Source organism: Malus domestica, chromosome 15 (genome assembly GCF_042453785.1).
Source record: "Malus domestica chromosome 15, GDT2T_hap1".
Taxonomy (NCBI): Eukaryota; Viridiplantae; Streptophyta; class Magnoliopsida; order Rosales; family Rosaceae; genus Malus; species Malus domestica.
The window spans coordinates 6110806-6129206 of NC_091675.1; the positions used below are offsets into that span (position 1 = coordinate 6110806).

General features: G+C 37.4%; 2 protein-coding genes across 6 annotated transcripts; both read right to left on the minus strand.

The window, feature by feature from the left end:
- Positions 1-2457: 2457 nt before the first annotated feature.
- Positions 2458-5361, minus strand: LOC103400178 (putative wall-associated receptor kinase-like 16). Its single transcript, XM_029095022.2, has 3 exons — positions 4308-5361; positions 4005-4169; positions 2458-3843 (listed from the first exon to the last, which is right to left on the minus strand). The coding sequence occupies exons 1-3, from the start codon at positions 5350-5352 to the stop codon at positions 2633-2635; spliced, it is 2421 nt and encodes an 806-aa protein (XP_028950855.2). The 5' UTR covers positions 5353-5361; the 3' UTR covers positions 2458-2632.
- Positions 5362-7795: 2434 nt separating this feature from the next.
- LOC103431412 (phospholipase SGR2-like) lies at positions 7796-17409 on the minus strand. 5 transcript variants are annotated; one of them, XM_070813619.1, is made up of 22 exons: positions 16772-17409; positions 16573-16673; positions 16291-16485; positions 15801-15953; positions 15406-15477; positions 15172-15324; positions 14333-14383; positions 13634-13804; positions 12639-12788; positions 12443-12508; positions 11803-12345; positions 11630-11708; positions 11407-11528; positions 11143-11215; positions 10567-10669; positions 10167-10260; positions 9974-10036; positions 9386-9434; positions 9016-9116; positions 8717-8763; positions 8278-8459; positions 7796-8188 (listed from the first exon to the last, which is right to left on the minus strand). In XM_070813619.1, exons 1-22 carry the CDS (start codon positions 16968-16970, stop codon positions 8184-8186), a joined length of 2772 nt encoding a protein of 923 aa, XP_070669720.1. In that variant the 5' UTR covers positions 16971-17409; the 3' UTR covers positions 7796-8183. The 5 variants fall into 5 exon arrangements, with proteins under 5 accessions (XP_070669720.1, XP_028950570.1, XP_028950569.1 ...); XM_029094737.2 differs by having other exon boundaries at positions 9016-9119; XM_029094736.2 differs by lacking the exon at positions 7796-8188 and having other exon boundaries at positions 8198-8459; positions 9016-9113.
- Between the last annotated feature and the right edge of the window lie 992 nt (positions 17410-18401).

Genomic DNA, 18401 nt, shown 5'->3' on the forward strand with positions numbered 1-18401 from the left:
TCATTAGCTCAGATGATTCAACTTATTTGGGTCCGGAAGGGATCCGGTTCCTCTCTCTCCCCTCTCTCACGTCACATCTCTCACTCTTCCCCTTTTCACTTCATTCACTCACTCACAAGTTCACAACCCTCTCTGTCTCTCTCTACCCACTCACTCAACAATTAATTTCCACTTTCATTTCACTCATCTGTCTCAACCTCTCTCCATTGCACTTCCTCATTTTTCTGAAAACCTCACTCTCTCTAAACCCGAGAGAAGAGAGCTCTCACTCTCCCACTTACCTTCACAACTAAGCCCTATTTTCTACATATTCGAAGTCTGTGGGATGCAAGGATCACATTGGTGGTCTTGCATGTGAGATCGCTGCAGTGAGGACCTCGGCACCATTGAAGATGAGAGCTCCATAGCTCTCAAAGCTTGAACCCAGTTGAACTATGCCTTCTTCTCTAAATTTCTGGGTTTATGGATGATATTTTAACCTATGTGATGGTGAATTATATGTTTAAATTGAAGGTTTACTCTCTATCAGCATCTGTGCTTCGAACTCATCCCCGACGATGAACTCCGGCTAAATGCCGTCGAGTTCAAAGTTGGTGGGTGTTCCCAACACATCAAATCTCTCCCTCTATGTCTCTGTGATAGATTGGGTAAATTGTTGAACTCAATCTCAAGCTCTAACCCCTGCATGCATGTTTATACTCTTTTCCCCAGTTTCCGGCGAAGGACCGCGGAATTGCAGGCCATTTTCGGCTAGTTTTGGACACAAATCATGTACCACTTAGGTATAGTTTTGTTCCTTACCTCTTGATCTTCATTTTGGCTTTTGAATCTTTGAATTTGGTTGAGAAATGAACCCGTTATGACCATTTGAAGTTTCCCGGCCAAATCGTCATCCGGCTGCCGCAGCGGAAACCGGCCGGAGAAGAAGAAAAAAAGAAAGAAGGGAAGCCCAGATCCGCGACCCGGATCCGTATCCGAACCCGAAATCCGGCCCGGCCAGGTTCTAAAATGCATATGGAATATTCCCTGGATTATTCTTTAGAATATTCTGTGTAGATTTTTTACAAAATTTGCTCGGATCCCTCTTATTAGCGTATTTAGATATTCTGATTCTAAATCCGAGCACTCCGTTTCCTCAAATTTGACCGTTTACGTTGATTAGAGACTTCGACTTTCTTTAGCTTGAAAGGATGTGACATCGCAAGGATATGTGAATGGGTCTTTCGTTTATATATATATATATATATATGTATGTGTCAATTGCTTTCATTACTATGATGTGACATGTTATGCTTGGTTTACGAATAGATTTTTCGTACTTTATGTTTTGAATATTATTTGTGAGCATAAACTTGTGACATGACATTTCTGCATTTTATTTGCTCAGTTTTACATGTATGCACGGTGTTTCTTAACTATTTGTACTGTCTTGGGACAAGGACTAGCTTCACGGGGAATTCACATGTATCGTTTACTTTCACTTTGGATCCATAGTTTGGGGTCAGACTGTCATTTTGTGTGATGTTTTGGACTCGTATGTAATGTAATTAGCGCAACTCACATGATGTAGAATTAGAATGTAAAACCTATCCCTAGGCTGTTCCATTGTTTGAATATCTCTCTAGTGGACTTGTGTGCCTGCATAAATTAATGAGCATTGATTTCTTATAATAATAGTTTGAGATTTAATGTTCAGATACCTTGTTGTATCCTACATCTTTGACTCACTTCTGTTGCAGGATATTTATTACATATTATTATTATAATATTTTTTAGAAACTATATACTTGTTTTTACACTTTTCGAAAATTTTTTACAAAACTTTATTTTTATGCCTACCCACTCTTGTTTCCACCCCCCCTCCAGGATTTTTAGTGGTGGAGGTTTCGTGACGACAATAATTGTTGATAAAAGTTGTTTGGTATGAGACTTCTCCGTTCGATATAAATGTTCTTACTCTTCTTTTATTGCAAATTATTTATGCTCTAACATCATTTGTGTGATATGGGTTCAATTCCTCTCACATGCGCATTTTAAATTAGTCGCTTTTAAGTTTTAACTTATTCAGATTTTCTACATTATTACACTTTTAAGATTTTTTTATCTTTCAGGTGTTTAGGTGGATATTCTGGGTCCGGTGTGTCAACCAAGGCCTGCTTATTTGATCCCTTTGTCCTGTCAAAATGTAAAAACTGTTTAATCATGGCCCGTTGGTTCTTTTATTTTATTCAATCCAATTATTAAAAATAAAAATAAAATATGAGAAGTTCAAAGGGATGCGTTAGAATCATTTTCCAAAATTTGAATTAGTTAATTCTTAATGCTCAATTAGGAAAAACCCTGGTGTTACATAATTGTTTGATTTTGATGATTCATTTTTAAGTTAAGTGTGCATAAATAAATAAATAAAACAAAGAACGTAGTTTGAGAAGGGGTGAAAAAAAAAAGTCCATGGGATACAAATCATTAAGTACAACTTTTTTTCCATTCACTATAAAGTTACATTTACTCCAAACTATACAAGGTAATTAAAATTAATTAACTGATAGATATCACTCCATCGAACATTAGGCAAAACAAGCACACAAACACCCACAATAAAATTATAAAACAGACCTGTTCACTGGCACAATCATCTCCCACCATTAACTGGTAATGCGACGTGGTTCCTCATTGTATCATACCCTAAACCTGAATCGCCACCTCCTTCATAACTAATAGTTTCCATTGATATTCCACCAAGCAAGTGCTGAGTCTCTTCTGAAATGAATTCATCATTCACCCATGGATGCAATACCATCCTTCTCAGTCCCTCTAGTTCCATAGCAACTTCCTGCATCGTTGGTCTTTCTTCCCCTTTTACTCTCAAACACCTCATTGCAAGTTTAGAAACTTCTTTAAGCTGCTCAATGTTTGCCTCAGTCACAATCCAATCATCTAGAACTTGCAGCAATCGGTCATCTTTCAATGCTGACAGAAAATACATAGCCAAATTTATCTTTTCCTGCGGCTTGTCAAAGAAAACCGCCTTCTTTCTTGTCAATAGCTCTACGAGGACAACCCCGAAACTATAGACATCGCTTTTCTCAGTCAATTGGCTTGTCTGCATGTATTCGGGGTCTAAATACCCCATAGTTCCTTGCACCATTGTGGACAACTGATCTTGGCCTAACGGAACCAATCTCGAGGCTCCAAAGTCAGACACTTTGGCTGTGAGGTTTTCATCTAAGAGTATGTTTGTAGACTTGACATCTCTGTGAATGATAGGAACAGAAGCCGCAGAGTGCAAGTATGACAGCACTCCAGCTGTTTCTGAAGCTATCTTTAGATGGATTTCCCACGAGGTGTTTGGTTTGGATTCCTTGGTTGTATTATGGATGTAGTCAGAGAGTGTTCCATTTGTTACATACTCATAGACTAGCAGTGGAACTTGTGTCTCGAAACAACAACCTAAAAGCTTAACCACATTCCTATGGTTGATCTGTGAAAGCACCAGTACCTCATTTATGAATTGCTCTATTTGGCTTTGATCCATCATTTTGGACTTCTTGATAGCAACCACTCGGCCGTCTACTAAAATTCCTTTGTACACTGTACCGGAACCTCCTCTGCCAATGATTTTAGACTCATTGTAATTATTTGTGGCCTTCTCAAGTTCTTCTGCTGTGAAGATTTTGGCTGTTTCGCGAGTGGATCCCTGTCGTTCTGAAAGTTGTTGTTGTAGCATTAGTCCTCCATTTTGCCTGAAGAACTTCTCCTTCAGCCTTATGAGCTTCCATCTTTTGTAGCCCAAATACAACCAAGAGCTTCCCATTAGCAAGGCTATGAGGCCAACCCCGATTCCTACATTGCCAACAAATTAAGTATGAATTATAACATCTATGTGCAAGGCTTCCATTGTTTATTAAGAAAATTAAACGCATCATCATTAACTTATTAATATTTTCAACATAATGTGTTGCTACGTTTTGTTGACTGCAACAAATATATATCTTCGTACTTACCAATGATAATCTGAATATGTAATGTTGGTTTATGGGTGCAACCTTCTCCGTCTACTCTACCATCGCCATAGTACCCCTTGCGGCAAGAACAAGCATAGCTTCCATCTGTATTAGTACATATCTGTTCGCAGTTATTGAGTTTTGCATCCTCACATTCATTAATGTCTGCAAAAATAACATGACCCATAATTTTCAGAAAGCAAGTTGTATTAATTAGTAGTAGTCCTACAGTTTTGAAAGCAAATTAATGACAATACAAAGACGAAAGATATACAAAAAACAAGCTTAAGCTAGGAAAATTACCATGGCATCCCTCAAGGTATGGATTCCCTCGGTAACCGTTTTGGCACTCGCAGCGATAACCCCCACCATTCTTGACATCGATACATGTTTCGTTCCCATGACATGCGTAATTCATCACTTGTTTGTTTCCAACAACCTTGCTGCATGTCTCATTCCCAATTGACCAATCTAGAACCACCGGAAGCTCTTCCACGTCGTTCAAATCGGTCAGCAGATTCGAAGAGAAGTTGAACTTGCTCTGTTCGACAACAAAGGCATAGCTGCAGGGATTGAAGTCCCACACACCCTTGTGATTATTATAACTATTCACGCTTATTTGATAATAATCCGTATTTTTAGCGATCGATGTTTGGCAACAGCCTACACCGGAGCACGAATCATTGGCAACAAAATTAATGCTGTCACATTTTGTAATGCACCCACCTGTGTACCCATAATCTTCTCCTTGGAAAACCACAATTTCAGCGGTGGTGTCGCAACCAACCACCACAAACACGTTATCGGTGTCAGATATGAAGAAGTTGGGCAGTTGGATATAAGGAGTGTTGCTTTCCGTGGACACACCTGATTCGTTGTAACAATCTTTGGCTATATATTGTAGAATATGCAGCTTCCCGTCGACAGATATGTTTGTGACGTCAATGTTACTATCTCCAAGAAATGGCTTTGGAGGGTTGTAGTGTGTGTCATTGCAAGTAATAAGGAAATCCTCGTTGTAGTAACAATCTGGGGTTGTACCAAATGGATATGGGATGCTAACATTCCCACATTTGGCTTGGCAACCCGGCTTGACTCCAACTTGATCAAGGGGCGGAGACGACGGAGGAGGAGGGATGAATTGTGTGGCTTGGGATGAAGTGGCTGCTGCTAGTAGCAGTAGCTCTATTAAGGTGAGTTGCATGAGCATTAATGTTTGTGTGTTCGGAACCACACTGGTGCCCGCTGAACTCTTTGAAGATTTTCTGCTGTTTTGCAGGTTCATCAGACTCGTGCTATTTATGAAATTTTTTGAGGTGTTGGTTTGTTTCTGAAATGAGATATCCATTTGGTCCTTTTGTTGATAGATCATAGCCAGATAGGAAGAAGACCGACTATTTCCCGGAGACTGGACTTTGTGAATTTCGTTAAGCCATCCATCCTAATCAGTGATCACAAAAGACAATTATTATATGATCATACAATTGGGTCTAGTGGTCCTCCTTTTTTTTTTCTTCTTATTTGTTCTTTTTAGAGAAATGTTAACTAACTTTTTCAAAACTGAAATTTTTTATAGACTCTCTACCATCTTTTTTTGTGTGCACAATATTTTATAATATTGACACAGAAATTAGCAAAAAGTCCATAAAAAGTTTCACTTTTGAGAGAATACCCTTAGCGTTTCTCTTTCTTTTTAACGTGTGACGGAAAGATACGACTAGTCACATGTATAACTCAACGACAACCAGTTCCATTCCAGTTCGCACTAACTTTCCACGAAGAATCTTTGCCACAAATGTGAATCGGATCAGTAAAGGAGAAAATGCCACCAACGATATGAAGAAGATGGAAAAGAAAAAAAAAGAATGTTCGGTGATGAGTCTGCTGTCATGATGACTATTATATTATGGTGTGAATCTTCCAAATGTTTTTTTTTTTTTAAGAAAAACAAATGAAAATGACTTGAAAACTTTGAGTTTTAACAAAAATGATAAAAAGATGTTGTAAGTGAATAGTACCAAGATTGACTTTTTAGAGTAAAAATATGATTTTTCGTTAAAGTGAACAATATCATAAGCTATTCGTTAAAGTTTCTTTTTTTTAGTGAATCATCTCGTGCCTCATTGTTGTTAAGAAAATATTTCAAGCGATTATATTTTCCAATTATATCAATTGATTGTACGCATTTGATGTGTTTTTTCTTTTTTTTAAGAATGAATCTTTCATTAATAAATTTTTTTTTTTTGCATTGGCTTAAATGTTGGGTTATTATTTTCATTTTGCCAATTGATTTAATAGTAAAACCTCAACTTTCTTCATGGTATCATAGTAGGTTGTCTCGCGTGTGAAGCCTAACGGCCACACATGCTCCACGACTGCTTTGTGTTGTTCACGTGCTATGCTTAAAAAATTAATTTAAACTACTTTCTATATTACTAATTAGTTTTATAGTAAATCTTCAACTTCCTTCATTTTTATTATATTAATTGATTATAATGGACACATTATTAGCACGGCAAGATATATGATCTTTAGAATTACTCTTGTCGTTGTCTTTGATTTTTCATGGAAACTCATCGTCCATATCAAAGACACGTGGATAGAATTTTCTCGGTGTACATGTTCCGTGGAAAGTTGGTTTTAAAGAATCGTTGGACTTAACTTCGTACATTTTGTCTTTGAACAAAATAACAAACTTCATACTTTGTCCATACAGTGACTTTGCAGTCAGCCACCGGAGCTGTTGCTATCTTACAAATCTTACCAGTTCAAACCCCTTTGGATATCCTTGGATGGATTTTGAAATGTAGTTTTCCACCTTTTGTTTTTTTGGCTTTTTAGCTAAAAGGATTCTCAAGACTGATATAACTTCTCATTTTGATCTCTGACAAAGAAAATTGATAGCATTTCCCTGAGTTTGTTTATCGTAAATCATCTTGATATTTCCGTGAAAAATTTATCAAATATCCTCGTTAAATTGTCACATGAACTACTACGTGACCACCATTTTAAGGATATTTTTGTTAAAACAACTCCTCCACTTAACAAAAACATTGTAGACTTTCCTTGTTTTTTCCTAACATTTTGGTGTTTCTCAACATGTTTTGTAGATTTAGACCTACCAAGTTTTGGTTTAGAGGGGCTAGGAATTAGGTTTTATGTCCTCAATCTCTATTTCTCTTTTGTTTTCTTTCTTCTTTATTATGTGGGGTAAAATTTATGTCCCTGATTAGAAACTTGTTTTTTTTTAATATTATTTCCTTAGCTCGTAATTAAGTACGAAAAGTAAAAACAATAAAAATATAATTTTTACCAATAAGCTCGCAAAAGCTATGTTATAACTCTTGAGTTTTGAAGAATCTTGTTAGCATTCGTTCGTTGAGAAATTTATGACCGTAAACTTGTTTCAGAGAACGTCGAAGGAAGCTGGGATCCTCCTCTGCAGACTGCCGTGGATTGAACACAAATTCTCTCTTGGTCATGATACTAACAAGTGACCAAGAAATGTATGGTTACTTACTCTTGGATTTGTTATTAATGGTGGATAATATATGGACGTGCTTTACTATTTTAATTTCAACTCTTAATATCAAAATCAAGAATGCATATGACCATGAATCATTGGTCACCAAATAACTAAAAGAACAAGAGTCTACCATTGAACAAACCGCGGTAACTAGCACTGCAGATATAATTTTGTGTGTTTTTCATTTGGTACGTATTATTTTTACACATACCTTACGCCCCTATATACATATGTCAAAGCACTTTAGCCAAATTAAAATCATATGTTAGGAATAACTATTCAAGGATTTATAATTCTTGACCAAATATTCTACAAACATTCTCAACTCTGAAATCTAAAACTAATTTCATTCAGCATATAAGACCACATTTGTGTTTCTTTACACAGATATACATAAAACAAGATATCTTGTATGTGCACCTATATGAATTAACACCAGCACGCAACCCCCCGCTGCTCCCCGCTCCCTGCGCCCGCCAACCTTCATATCGTAACTTGAGGTTTTTTAACTAGTTCCAGTCTGCCACGGTCCTATGGAAGCTGGGATAGCTTGGACATCCTGCCGTGCAGCAATTGTTTGTAGGAAAAAAGACTTAAGGTTATATAACTCCAAATGGTTTCAATCCCTGCCGCAACCACCTAATTTAGCATCCTCATCCTGCAACCACAAATGAATGGAAAGCTATGTTATAACTATGGAGTTTTTCGGAAACTTGTTAGCATTCTTTGAGAAATTTCTGACCGTACTTTCAGAGAATGTCAAAGGATGCTCCTCCTCTGCCGTCTCTCTTTGATCAGACCAGCCTGTGAAACCAGTCTCAGTTTTTGAGTTTCGCCTACTAGATTCCTCAAGTGAGCTCTCATTGTGTATTTCTTGGTACAAGTGTTTCAATATGAAAAGGGCAGTATCATAATCCCTCCAATAGTTTCTGCACAACAAGACTCAGTTAAGCTTTTAAATGAAAACGAGGAACATTCTGGTAGCAGATAAAGGCAAGAAGAGCTGAATTAATATGGTCGTTAAACAATTGCAAGAAAAATCTCAGCAACTAAATAAACAAATATGGCTTAGGCATACACGACAATTTGCGTCAACAGTTTACAGTAGTAATAGTTCACTTGATAACAAATGATGGATAACAATTCTAATTGCATGTATGAGGAAACATTTGAAGTGAGTACGTACGTATGTGCCCCAATTGCAGAAAGATACGGATGTTCAAATGTCTTATCCTGCATGATCAACAAAAAATCTCACTGAGGAATCAAAGAAATGAGCTGGTACTAATGGCATAAGGTCAGTAATTGTTATGTGTCTAACTGAGTAAAAGTAACAAGGCTATAAGGCAAGCAGTTGCAGGCATATTTTTGAAAGGAAAATAAATGAGACTCAGGTATGCACAGGTACGAGTGTGCACAAGTGTGAATTCTTGTGTGTCTGTGTATGTCTGTGGAGTGAATGAGGTAGTGGGCATATGTACGCACTTGAAGCACATGATCAATCCGCCCTTCTTCACTTCCTGTTACTCTTTCCATCATACCAGAGCCATATGATCTCTCTTCCATTTCTGGGGCTGTTTCTGCTGCTTCTACCATGTAACAAAATTAACAAATATAAGAAATATGTAGGAGCTTTATGAAAGATGTGACGGAAAAGAAACTGTATTGAATTATGTTTTCATATTTAGGGCCTAGGGTCGTTTATACTTCCAAACCCCAGACTGTTCTTTCTTTTTTCTATATGAAAACAAGATCACTACAGAGGACCACTTTTGTTAAAAATTTGTTCTCTGATATCCGTATCATTAAGAAGAGGAGGATACAGAGTGAAGGATCAAAAGACAAAATATACTACCTTCTAGGCTGTCTGCATTTCTTGACTGGCAAACTGTCAGCACTTTAATCTGTGTTCAAACGTATAACAAAACCTTGATATTAGAATAACTTCTAACATAATATAGGAACCAAAGCATGGAGGGTTTCAATTCAAACCACTCATCCTTGCAGAGTCTCATATTACGATTTTTTTTTTTTTTTTGTCGCAACTTGAACTTATAAATAAGAGGTCGCACTTGGTGCGATGGCAAGTGCCTTCGCCCATAACGGTAGGTCTCGGGTTCGAGACTTGGGAGCAGCCTCTCCATAAAATGGGGTAAGGCTAGCCGACATTCACCTCTTCCAGACCCTGCGTAAAGCGGGAGCCTTGTGCACTGGGTACGACCTTTTAACTTGAACTTATAAATAACCTATAAGTTGACACTCAACCTTGAAACTTAAAAAACTAATTTGGACAGAGAAAGGGGATTCACATATTCAAAGTTCAAAACCCTAGTTTACTTAAAAGAGTATCTTAACGTACATACAATTAGTATAGATGCAGCTGATGTACGCCTATAACAGATTAGAAAGTTATATCAACTTCTAGGAGTCTAACCACGCCCACCTTTACGAAGTTTAGACGATCCATCATTGCTTGAGAACGAGCAGCTAAATCTTCAGTAAATTCCTGCATCACAGCAGTGCACGAGTGTGAGAGAGAGAGAGAGAGAGAACGCGTGCGTGTATGGGTGGGGGAGGGCGGAAGAGAGAGAGCTAAGGTAGGCGATCCACAATCATGTATGTTAAAAATGCTTTACCTGAAATCCAATATGCAACCTCTTTCCACCTTTGTGATAGGGTATGATAACAGGTCGCTTGCTGAGGTATTCTTTACACACAAGTGGTTCTATCCTGCATTTCAATATGAAAAAAGTTCTATCATGTGCTGTGCTCCTAGATCAACAAACAAGACAACACGAAAAGATAAAGCAATACGAGCGATAAACATAAAGTTGTTATATGTATATATAAGAATTTCCAGATTATATCATTAAATATTTTGCACTTTCAGCAAACTAAGTGGAATCTATTCAACAAAAGGTATCATGTCATGCACCGTATGCACCACATCCCTCAGAGAAATGATGCGGTAATTCTTCAACTCAAATTGGATTTCATATTAAATACTAGCATCACGAGAGCTGGATTGCAACAGACCTATATGCAACGGGATCAAAGGGATGAAATATATTGAACATCTGCCGACAGGCTGGCATCTCCTCACTTATATTTTCCTCTTCCCAATATTCTGTCCCCTTTCCTGAAAATGAAATGATACCATATATTAAATTCAGATTTAGGTCTCACATCAAAAGCAAAAACAAGCATATCTAAAAATAAATCTCCTGGCAGATCTTAAATTTATTGAAGAGGGAAAGATATACAAAGTGAGTAGACAAATGCACAAAGCAACAAAACACCTTAAACACAGATCCCCACCAGCATACCGATATGCAGTAGAAAAATGACATGTATTATTTCAATTACAGAAAAAACCCACTCAGCAGAATCAGCGCAGATGTCACCAAACACCAATAGACATGGTAACAAAATTAAATTGTTAAGAGCCCAATATAACTGGACACAGCATGCATGTGCCTCGAAATTGTATAAGCATACAAGAGCATCAAAAGATCCTTCATAGAGAAAATTTAGGAATTTGGGTGATCCAACTGCAAAGAATGAAAAGCATCAACATGCAAAGCATATTAACACATAATCATCGATCATTACCAATCCCAATACGAATATTACGAAGGGCAAGAAAAACCCCAAGGGGTGATCCAACTGCAAAGAATGTATCAACCTGAAATATGAAGATTTACAATTAATGAGTGGCGAAATCCAAAACAAACTATTTCTCCTGTTTGCATTCATAGAAATATGAAAGAATCCAAGCCGTATTTTTTTAGATACAAAAATTCAAAATTTTAATTTGGCAAATGCTACTGTCAAAATGGAAGAAGGATATACAACAAATGGACAACTTTCTTGCACCTTGAATTCAAGTTTTGTGTATGTGATATAAGGGGTATAATTCTTGGGTGAACCATCTTGTGCAACAGGCAATTCCACAGAAATGGGTTGCTTTGCCACAGTTGCAGGAACCTCTTCATTTTCTGTTCAGATTTTATATATGGACGCATAAGAGCTCCTTTTATACACTGAAAACAAAAAATTAAATGAAAAAAAACAATAAAATCCACATATCATAGAGCACCTTGATGCAATCCTGGACTATGATCTCTATCACCACATTTGGCTTCCAATTCTGATATTTTGGACTTGAGTGAATCAATCTGAAAATAGAGAATTCATTGAATATATGCATTTTATATAAATGGTGCCCACAAAAGGCTAGGCAGAACAGCCTATCCAATTATATATTCTCACCTCTTCCCTCAGCAATTTGACTACTTGGTCTTTATTGCTCGTTTCTTCGCATACTTTTTCTACCACATCATCAGCACCATCAACCCGGACTCCACAGTTTATGGTTCTGGTTTCATCCAACCCATCGCATTTAAGCATGTCATTTGATTTGCAAACTGATTCATTAACATATTTATCACCATGTGGTTGTTTCGAGTCCATAGACCTTGCAACAAATTCATTAGAATCTGATGTGTTGCGACCAACAACATTCAAGGCATCTTCAGCATTTCCATCCTCATGTATCAAAAGAGTTGGTTGCGCACTCATATTGCCGTCATGAATTGAACCCATTGTGTCATCAGTTTGATTGTTTACAAAGGCAATTGCATCTCCCAAATTAGTTGGAGTGTTGTACGTAGATTGATTATCAGGAGAAGATTTTCCATCTCTAGCATGTTCTTTGAACGCCCAATCCATTGGAAATGGGGAGGACAAATTCTCCTGATGACAAAGGATATCATAGGAGAGGACACTTCCCAAAGAATGACCATATATGGAAACCTATACGGATGTGAGATGAAAGCACTCAGTTTAAATATAAACTTATATGGACAAAGTGTGACTAAAGAAAATAGTAAAATGCTTTTTAACCGCATACCTTTCCATCATAACCTGGATTCCTCCGAAGAAATTTCAAATATAACAGATTTAATTGGTTGGATACCTGTTGGGAAAAATTGTGTGCAATTAAGATGCCATTCACATCCAAGAATGCAAAAGAATTGGAAAAGTGAAATCATCCCAACAGTATCATAAAAGTAGACACAGAAATTTAAAGAATAAGTATGCACTACCGAGTTGATGATGTCCTGACAATATATGGGACTCATGTAGTATAACACATCATGAACAGTTGCACTCAGCATGACACGTAAACCCTTAACACCATCTAAAGTGCATTTTTCGACTGCAGTTTCACCACTAAGCTTCAAACCTTTTCTCCACTGAAATCAAAATATCAATCAGTTTGTAAAAGCAATGAAACAAAAAAAAAAAAAAAAGGAAAGAAAAATGAGTAATGAAAACGTGAAGATGAGGAAGAAACAAAACCAAATTATTTGTTTGAAAAGGAAACATATAAATCCAAAATGACATTAAACAGAGGCACACAAAATATCAGAACAGAATGCAGCACACACTGCAGTCTGCAACAAATCAGCCACCTTAGCTAATTTTTCTTCATGTAAAGAAGTATTGTCATATCATGGTATCTCCCAGTGATCGCCAAATTCAAATTCATGTTTCTAAAATCTCCATAATATTTCAAATTATACATTCCAGGGAAGTGAGGAGCCTAACAAGCTTTAATGTAAGAAGATTTTTATTTCTATTCTTTTGACAAGAAACAGATTTTTTATTAACGGGAAGACTTACAAAAAGTTGATAAGGAATCCACCAACAAAGATTAAATCTAAAGGACTAGACCAGACCTCTTAAATAGAAGTAATTTAAATAGACCAGACTGTTAAAGTAAGGAGATGATTAGCAAGTCATATTTAAGGAAAAGAATGATGACCACGAAATATTTTTACTCTAGGAAACGAATGTTCAACCATATTTAAGGAGAAGAATGGTGATCATCATTATGATAGACAACCACGTCCAACACTGTGGGTACTCTCTTACCTCCCTGTATATAATACTCAAACGACACAAGCTAGTTTCACCAGCATCACAGGAGTGGTGATCCATTTTATTTCATAAAGTATGAAACAGAAGAGTTTTGCGATAATTAAAAAAAAAAGTAGAAAGAAAATGGGATGAATAGCATACAAAAGAGATTGCTTACCTGGCATGGGATAAAAAGAACCCTTTGAGAATCACGTTGGTGTGAAGTAAGGTGTGTTTCGGCAAGACTTGCTGTTATAAGGTGAAAATTAGCAACATCATCAACTAAATTTGATTTCTCCAATCTTTGACCAATTCCATGAACCATGAACACAAGGTGTCGAACAGGAACCTAAATCAAATATGCAACGTCAATCTTATCACTTTCAAAAAAATAAAAAACTTAAATGAAAGGAAATCTTAATGCTGCAAACAGACGGTTTTTGGAAAACAAAAATTATGGACTCTGGAGAATCTCAAACATAAGTTTTGGACGAATTAGATTTTGGGTTTCTTTCAGTTACGCCAGTTATATATCAGAGCAACCACCCTTCACTTTCCTAGCAAAATTATTATCATACATTTGTCACCTTGAAACCGAGTATCGAAACCAAAAAGGTATAGATTAACCTTCAAAAAATCTAATAGGCAAAAGGCAGGATTTATCCTAAAAGCATGGGCCACAAGATCTTCTTGTTCGTGAACAGCCTTAAAGATTGACATTATAAAGAACTTGTTACCAACTAGTCACTAAGAGCTGGAAGAAGACATTGGGCATGGAAGAACACGTTGGTACAAGTTGTATGAAGGAAGGAATATATGAAAATAATAAGTACAAAACTAAAAACAACATTTTTATTTGATATGTTAAAATGCATACCTGCGAGCAATAATCATCCATTTCCTCCTCCTTCTGCTGGCGCAATTCATTCTATAATAGAAAATGATTGTGAGAAAGATGATAATTTATTCTTTTTTGTTTAATTTTAATGCTCAAACAAGACTTTCTTATGCTGAAAATAATTGAAATTCTCATGTTAGAAATCATAACAGAACCGGACAAATAAGACAACTCTGGGGGTGAAGCGGACATACAATTAAGAAACCAATGACAATTGTTTAAGTGCTAACACTAGAGATTTGAATGTAACCGCCCAACCAAACCAAACCCATCGAGACATGCAATGCCACATGAAACCTACTATCATTGTAGCAACTAATTGTTCCTGTTGTTTTTGTTGTCCTTTCCCTTTCCTCTAGTTATCATTATTACACCTAAAAGACTATGATAAAAATTAAAATCTAGGAGCAAAATACCACGCGTACCTTGCTTAAATGGTTTCAGTAAAGCTGAGAAGCAAGTTTCTTTTTCTGTTTAAAAGTTAAAAATTATCTGAAATTTACAAATACACCAGCTAGTGACTAGATGCAGACTTCCACCAAACTTCAGATCATCCTTTTCCATCTTCAAACATCCATTAGAATCCAAAGCATAGACACCATCAGATTAAGATGATATGACGGAAAAGTTCACATAGCAACAAGTATAATTTCACGAGTACCAAAAAGAAACAACAAATCCGGCATCAATGACAAACTTGCTCAAATAAATTCCAAAAATTTGACTCACCACAACCGAAAAAGGTAAAATGTTGAAAAAAAAAGGTATTGAAGGCAGTGTCAGAACTTATCCCATCAAAGAATTTATCAAATAGATACCTGTGTGGGTTTCGGAGAGTGCGATGTGGAATATCCACGCCTTAATTTCATGCCATTTCCACCTAACGTAATGACACTAGAAAAACCAGAAGCATCTATATTTAGCCAAGCCTCCCAAGTGTTATCTTCTCCTGTGAAAAGCGCATGCAGTCCCTAAAAGTACATCCCCAGGATGTGTTTAAGAATACAATAATAAAATTATAAAATGTCTTTTCCAAATAGCAATACACATACAGGTGTAGAGCCTTGCAATTCAACTCGAGCTGCAAAAAGTCCAGAGGGCTGAAACGTTCTCCGGTGCCAAACCTGGAGAGAAAAAGTCCAACTTCACCAACATGTGCTTATACCGTGTATACCAAAAGAGATTTAGAACATGAGTCCAAACAGAAGAGCACATGTACAAGAGGCAGACTGAAGCAGTCTTAAAAATCATTCCATAAATCTACATTTTGGTATGTTTTGAACATAAAAACAATCCTCTGAATCAACATAAAGTAAGGGGAGTTATCAAACTTTCTGACACAGAATCTGGATAAAGGTTACCAAATAGACAATGATCAGGATATGCACACTCCAACTAATCAGATACATGATTGTTTAAAGTCACCCATATTAATACTGAAGCTAACCTGATTACGATATGCAACCTCTAATTGTTCAGAAACATCTTCACGAAGTGGGAGCCAATCGGCCCCTTTACAAGCAAACCAGTGACCTCTTAACACACGCAGGTTTTCTCCATCCCAATAGACAGGGAAAGAATGCCGCTTCACTAAATCTACCTGCAGCAATTACATGACTATGTCAACTCAAATCAATCATGCCTTTATCCAGAAAATAGTTGGAGTCGGGTCATTTCACTTGATACACTTCAGACTAGTAACCAACGAAGTATCTTACGATGCTAACATCATGAGATTTTTACTGAAAATCATACAAAATTTTCCCTGCATCAACTCAAATGGATTCATCAACAACGACTACTTAAGAGAACATCAAGAAAGACTTGCCAACGCATGCAAAGGAGTTGATTGGTACTGGATAGCTACATTTTCAGGCCCACATGTATTTCTCTACTCTTTACACTGACAATGAAAACCTTGAAAAAAGAAGGCTTACCTCATAAAGCCCTCCCTTAACAGGGACACCAACTCTTTCTTCATCCACTTGATCTAACTCAACCGACCGACCCCTCTCTAAAGAAAATGAACTCTGCCGCGGAGCCACCTTCTTACTTGAACTAGGCCGCTCTTTCGGGCCTTCGCTACATTCTGCGTACTCCTTCCACCACCAAGAAAGCAACTCTTCCTCCCTCTGCATGCATGCAAATCCAACCCTCAAGTAATTAGACCAATTCAAACACAAATAACGCAACTTTATCACTTAACAAACCAAACCCACCTGCAAAAACGATGCCTCAATTGCTAGAGAGTCCCTCATACCGAACCGAAAATACTCCCCTTTCCCCACCATCTCACTCTTTGGGACTGAAGCAGCCATCTCTGCACAATCACAGAAGCAGAAAATTGCCAATTGTGAATTGAGAAGTAAAAACGCACACTAGAACTCAAAACTCCAATGCTCTTGAGATTCGAATTACCATTCTCCGCCAATGGGACTTTGCAAAAGTACCACCGGACATCGCCGCCGTCGGACGGGCTTCTAGTCTGAGCCAAATACTTCTTGTGTCCCTTACAATGTCCAATCTCATCCTCCAATCTCGCGATATTACTCGGCGTGTTCTTCAGCAAATCCGGAAACGTTTCTTCCGCCACACGCTTCGCCTCCGAATCCGCCATGCCCAACAACAAAGCTCTCCCCTCTTTTCAAATCCCCAACTCAAAGACTCCCCTTTTTCAATTCATCCCAAAACCCTAATCGCCGGCGCCGGAAACGCGATCAGAAACAGCGGAAGTGGGCCGGGATTTTGGAGTGGAATTGGGAATTAGAGAGTTTGTGGGAGCCGGAGGAGCGCGAGGAAGTGGAATGCAAAACCGAAATGGTTGCTCCAATTTCAAAGTGGGAACGTGGAAAAATCATGACCGAGAAGGTGCGGAGGGAAGGAGAGGGGGTTGTTGTTCGGAAGAAGAACGACCGTTCGGTCGGTGTTGAATGGCAGGTGGATTGCAACGACTGCACCACCGTTACAAATGGCGGATGCGTGCCTTTCTCTTTCTTTCCTGTATTTTTTTTCATATTTTTTACTCGATTTCTCCTTCGGCAAGAAAGCCCAGTGATGGGCCCTTGGCAAGTATCCAATTGGACTTATTGGCCCAGCATTTTTTATTTTTTCTTATTTATTTCTTCTCTCTCATGTCTACTTGCTAAAGTTAATTACGTCGCTTTAGTGAACGTTTCGTGATCACATGCTACATACTTGTATTCATCGAATTGAATTGCATTCACCATCAATTATGCTAACTTTTATAACTGTTGTCACTGTTATTCTAAATTCACAATTTGTCACTTTTTTTTGGTAAAGACCATGAAGTGTCGACACATCCGATAGATGAGACTAATCTTCGTTTGATGTTCGGCTTGCCTCTTGCCACAAAGTGCTTTCATTTGGTTTCGGCCCTTGCCAGAAAGGTGGCAATTTGCCACTCGCACCACACCTTGTGGTTACACACTCTTAAAAGTTAAGGAGAATGGACTTGGGACATGAAAAAATTGAGGCATGAAACAACCACTAAACTTCATACGATACTTTTGTGATTATATCTTCTTTCTCTTGAGCCATAGTAACCAAGTAAAACTAGGAATGAGAGTTTGAACTGGTTAAATAGCGATTTGAGTCATAATCGTTTGGTTCTTGATTTTTTCACTTACAACTCTAACCAATTTTAATACATTAATACTCTAACTGGTAACATGAGTCTCATTACCTTCTTATCGCCTCTCTTCCGATGTTTCCTCCAAATATAACAAAATTAATTAAATTGAACCGAAATTCCTCTATTTTCTAAATTATTGTAACAGTTTCGAATCTCCCCCTTCCCCTTAATAATAATAAATTAAAAAATAAATAAATTGAGCCGAAAACAAACCAATACACTTTGTTATGATGCAAAATACATACTACCATATCAATAAGGAATATAATTTTAATGACGAGCAAAGCGGACCGAACCAAACAGTAAAATAAAGAGGGCCTAACAGCCCATAGGTAAAGTATTGAAAAGGGCCCAAAAGGCCCAATACACCCTAACCCTAAAAATTGTTTTGGGTGG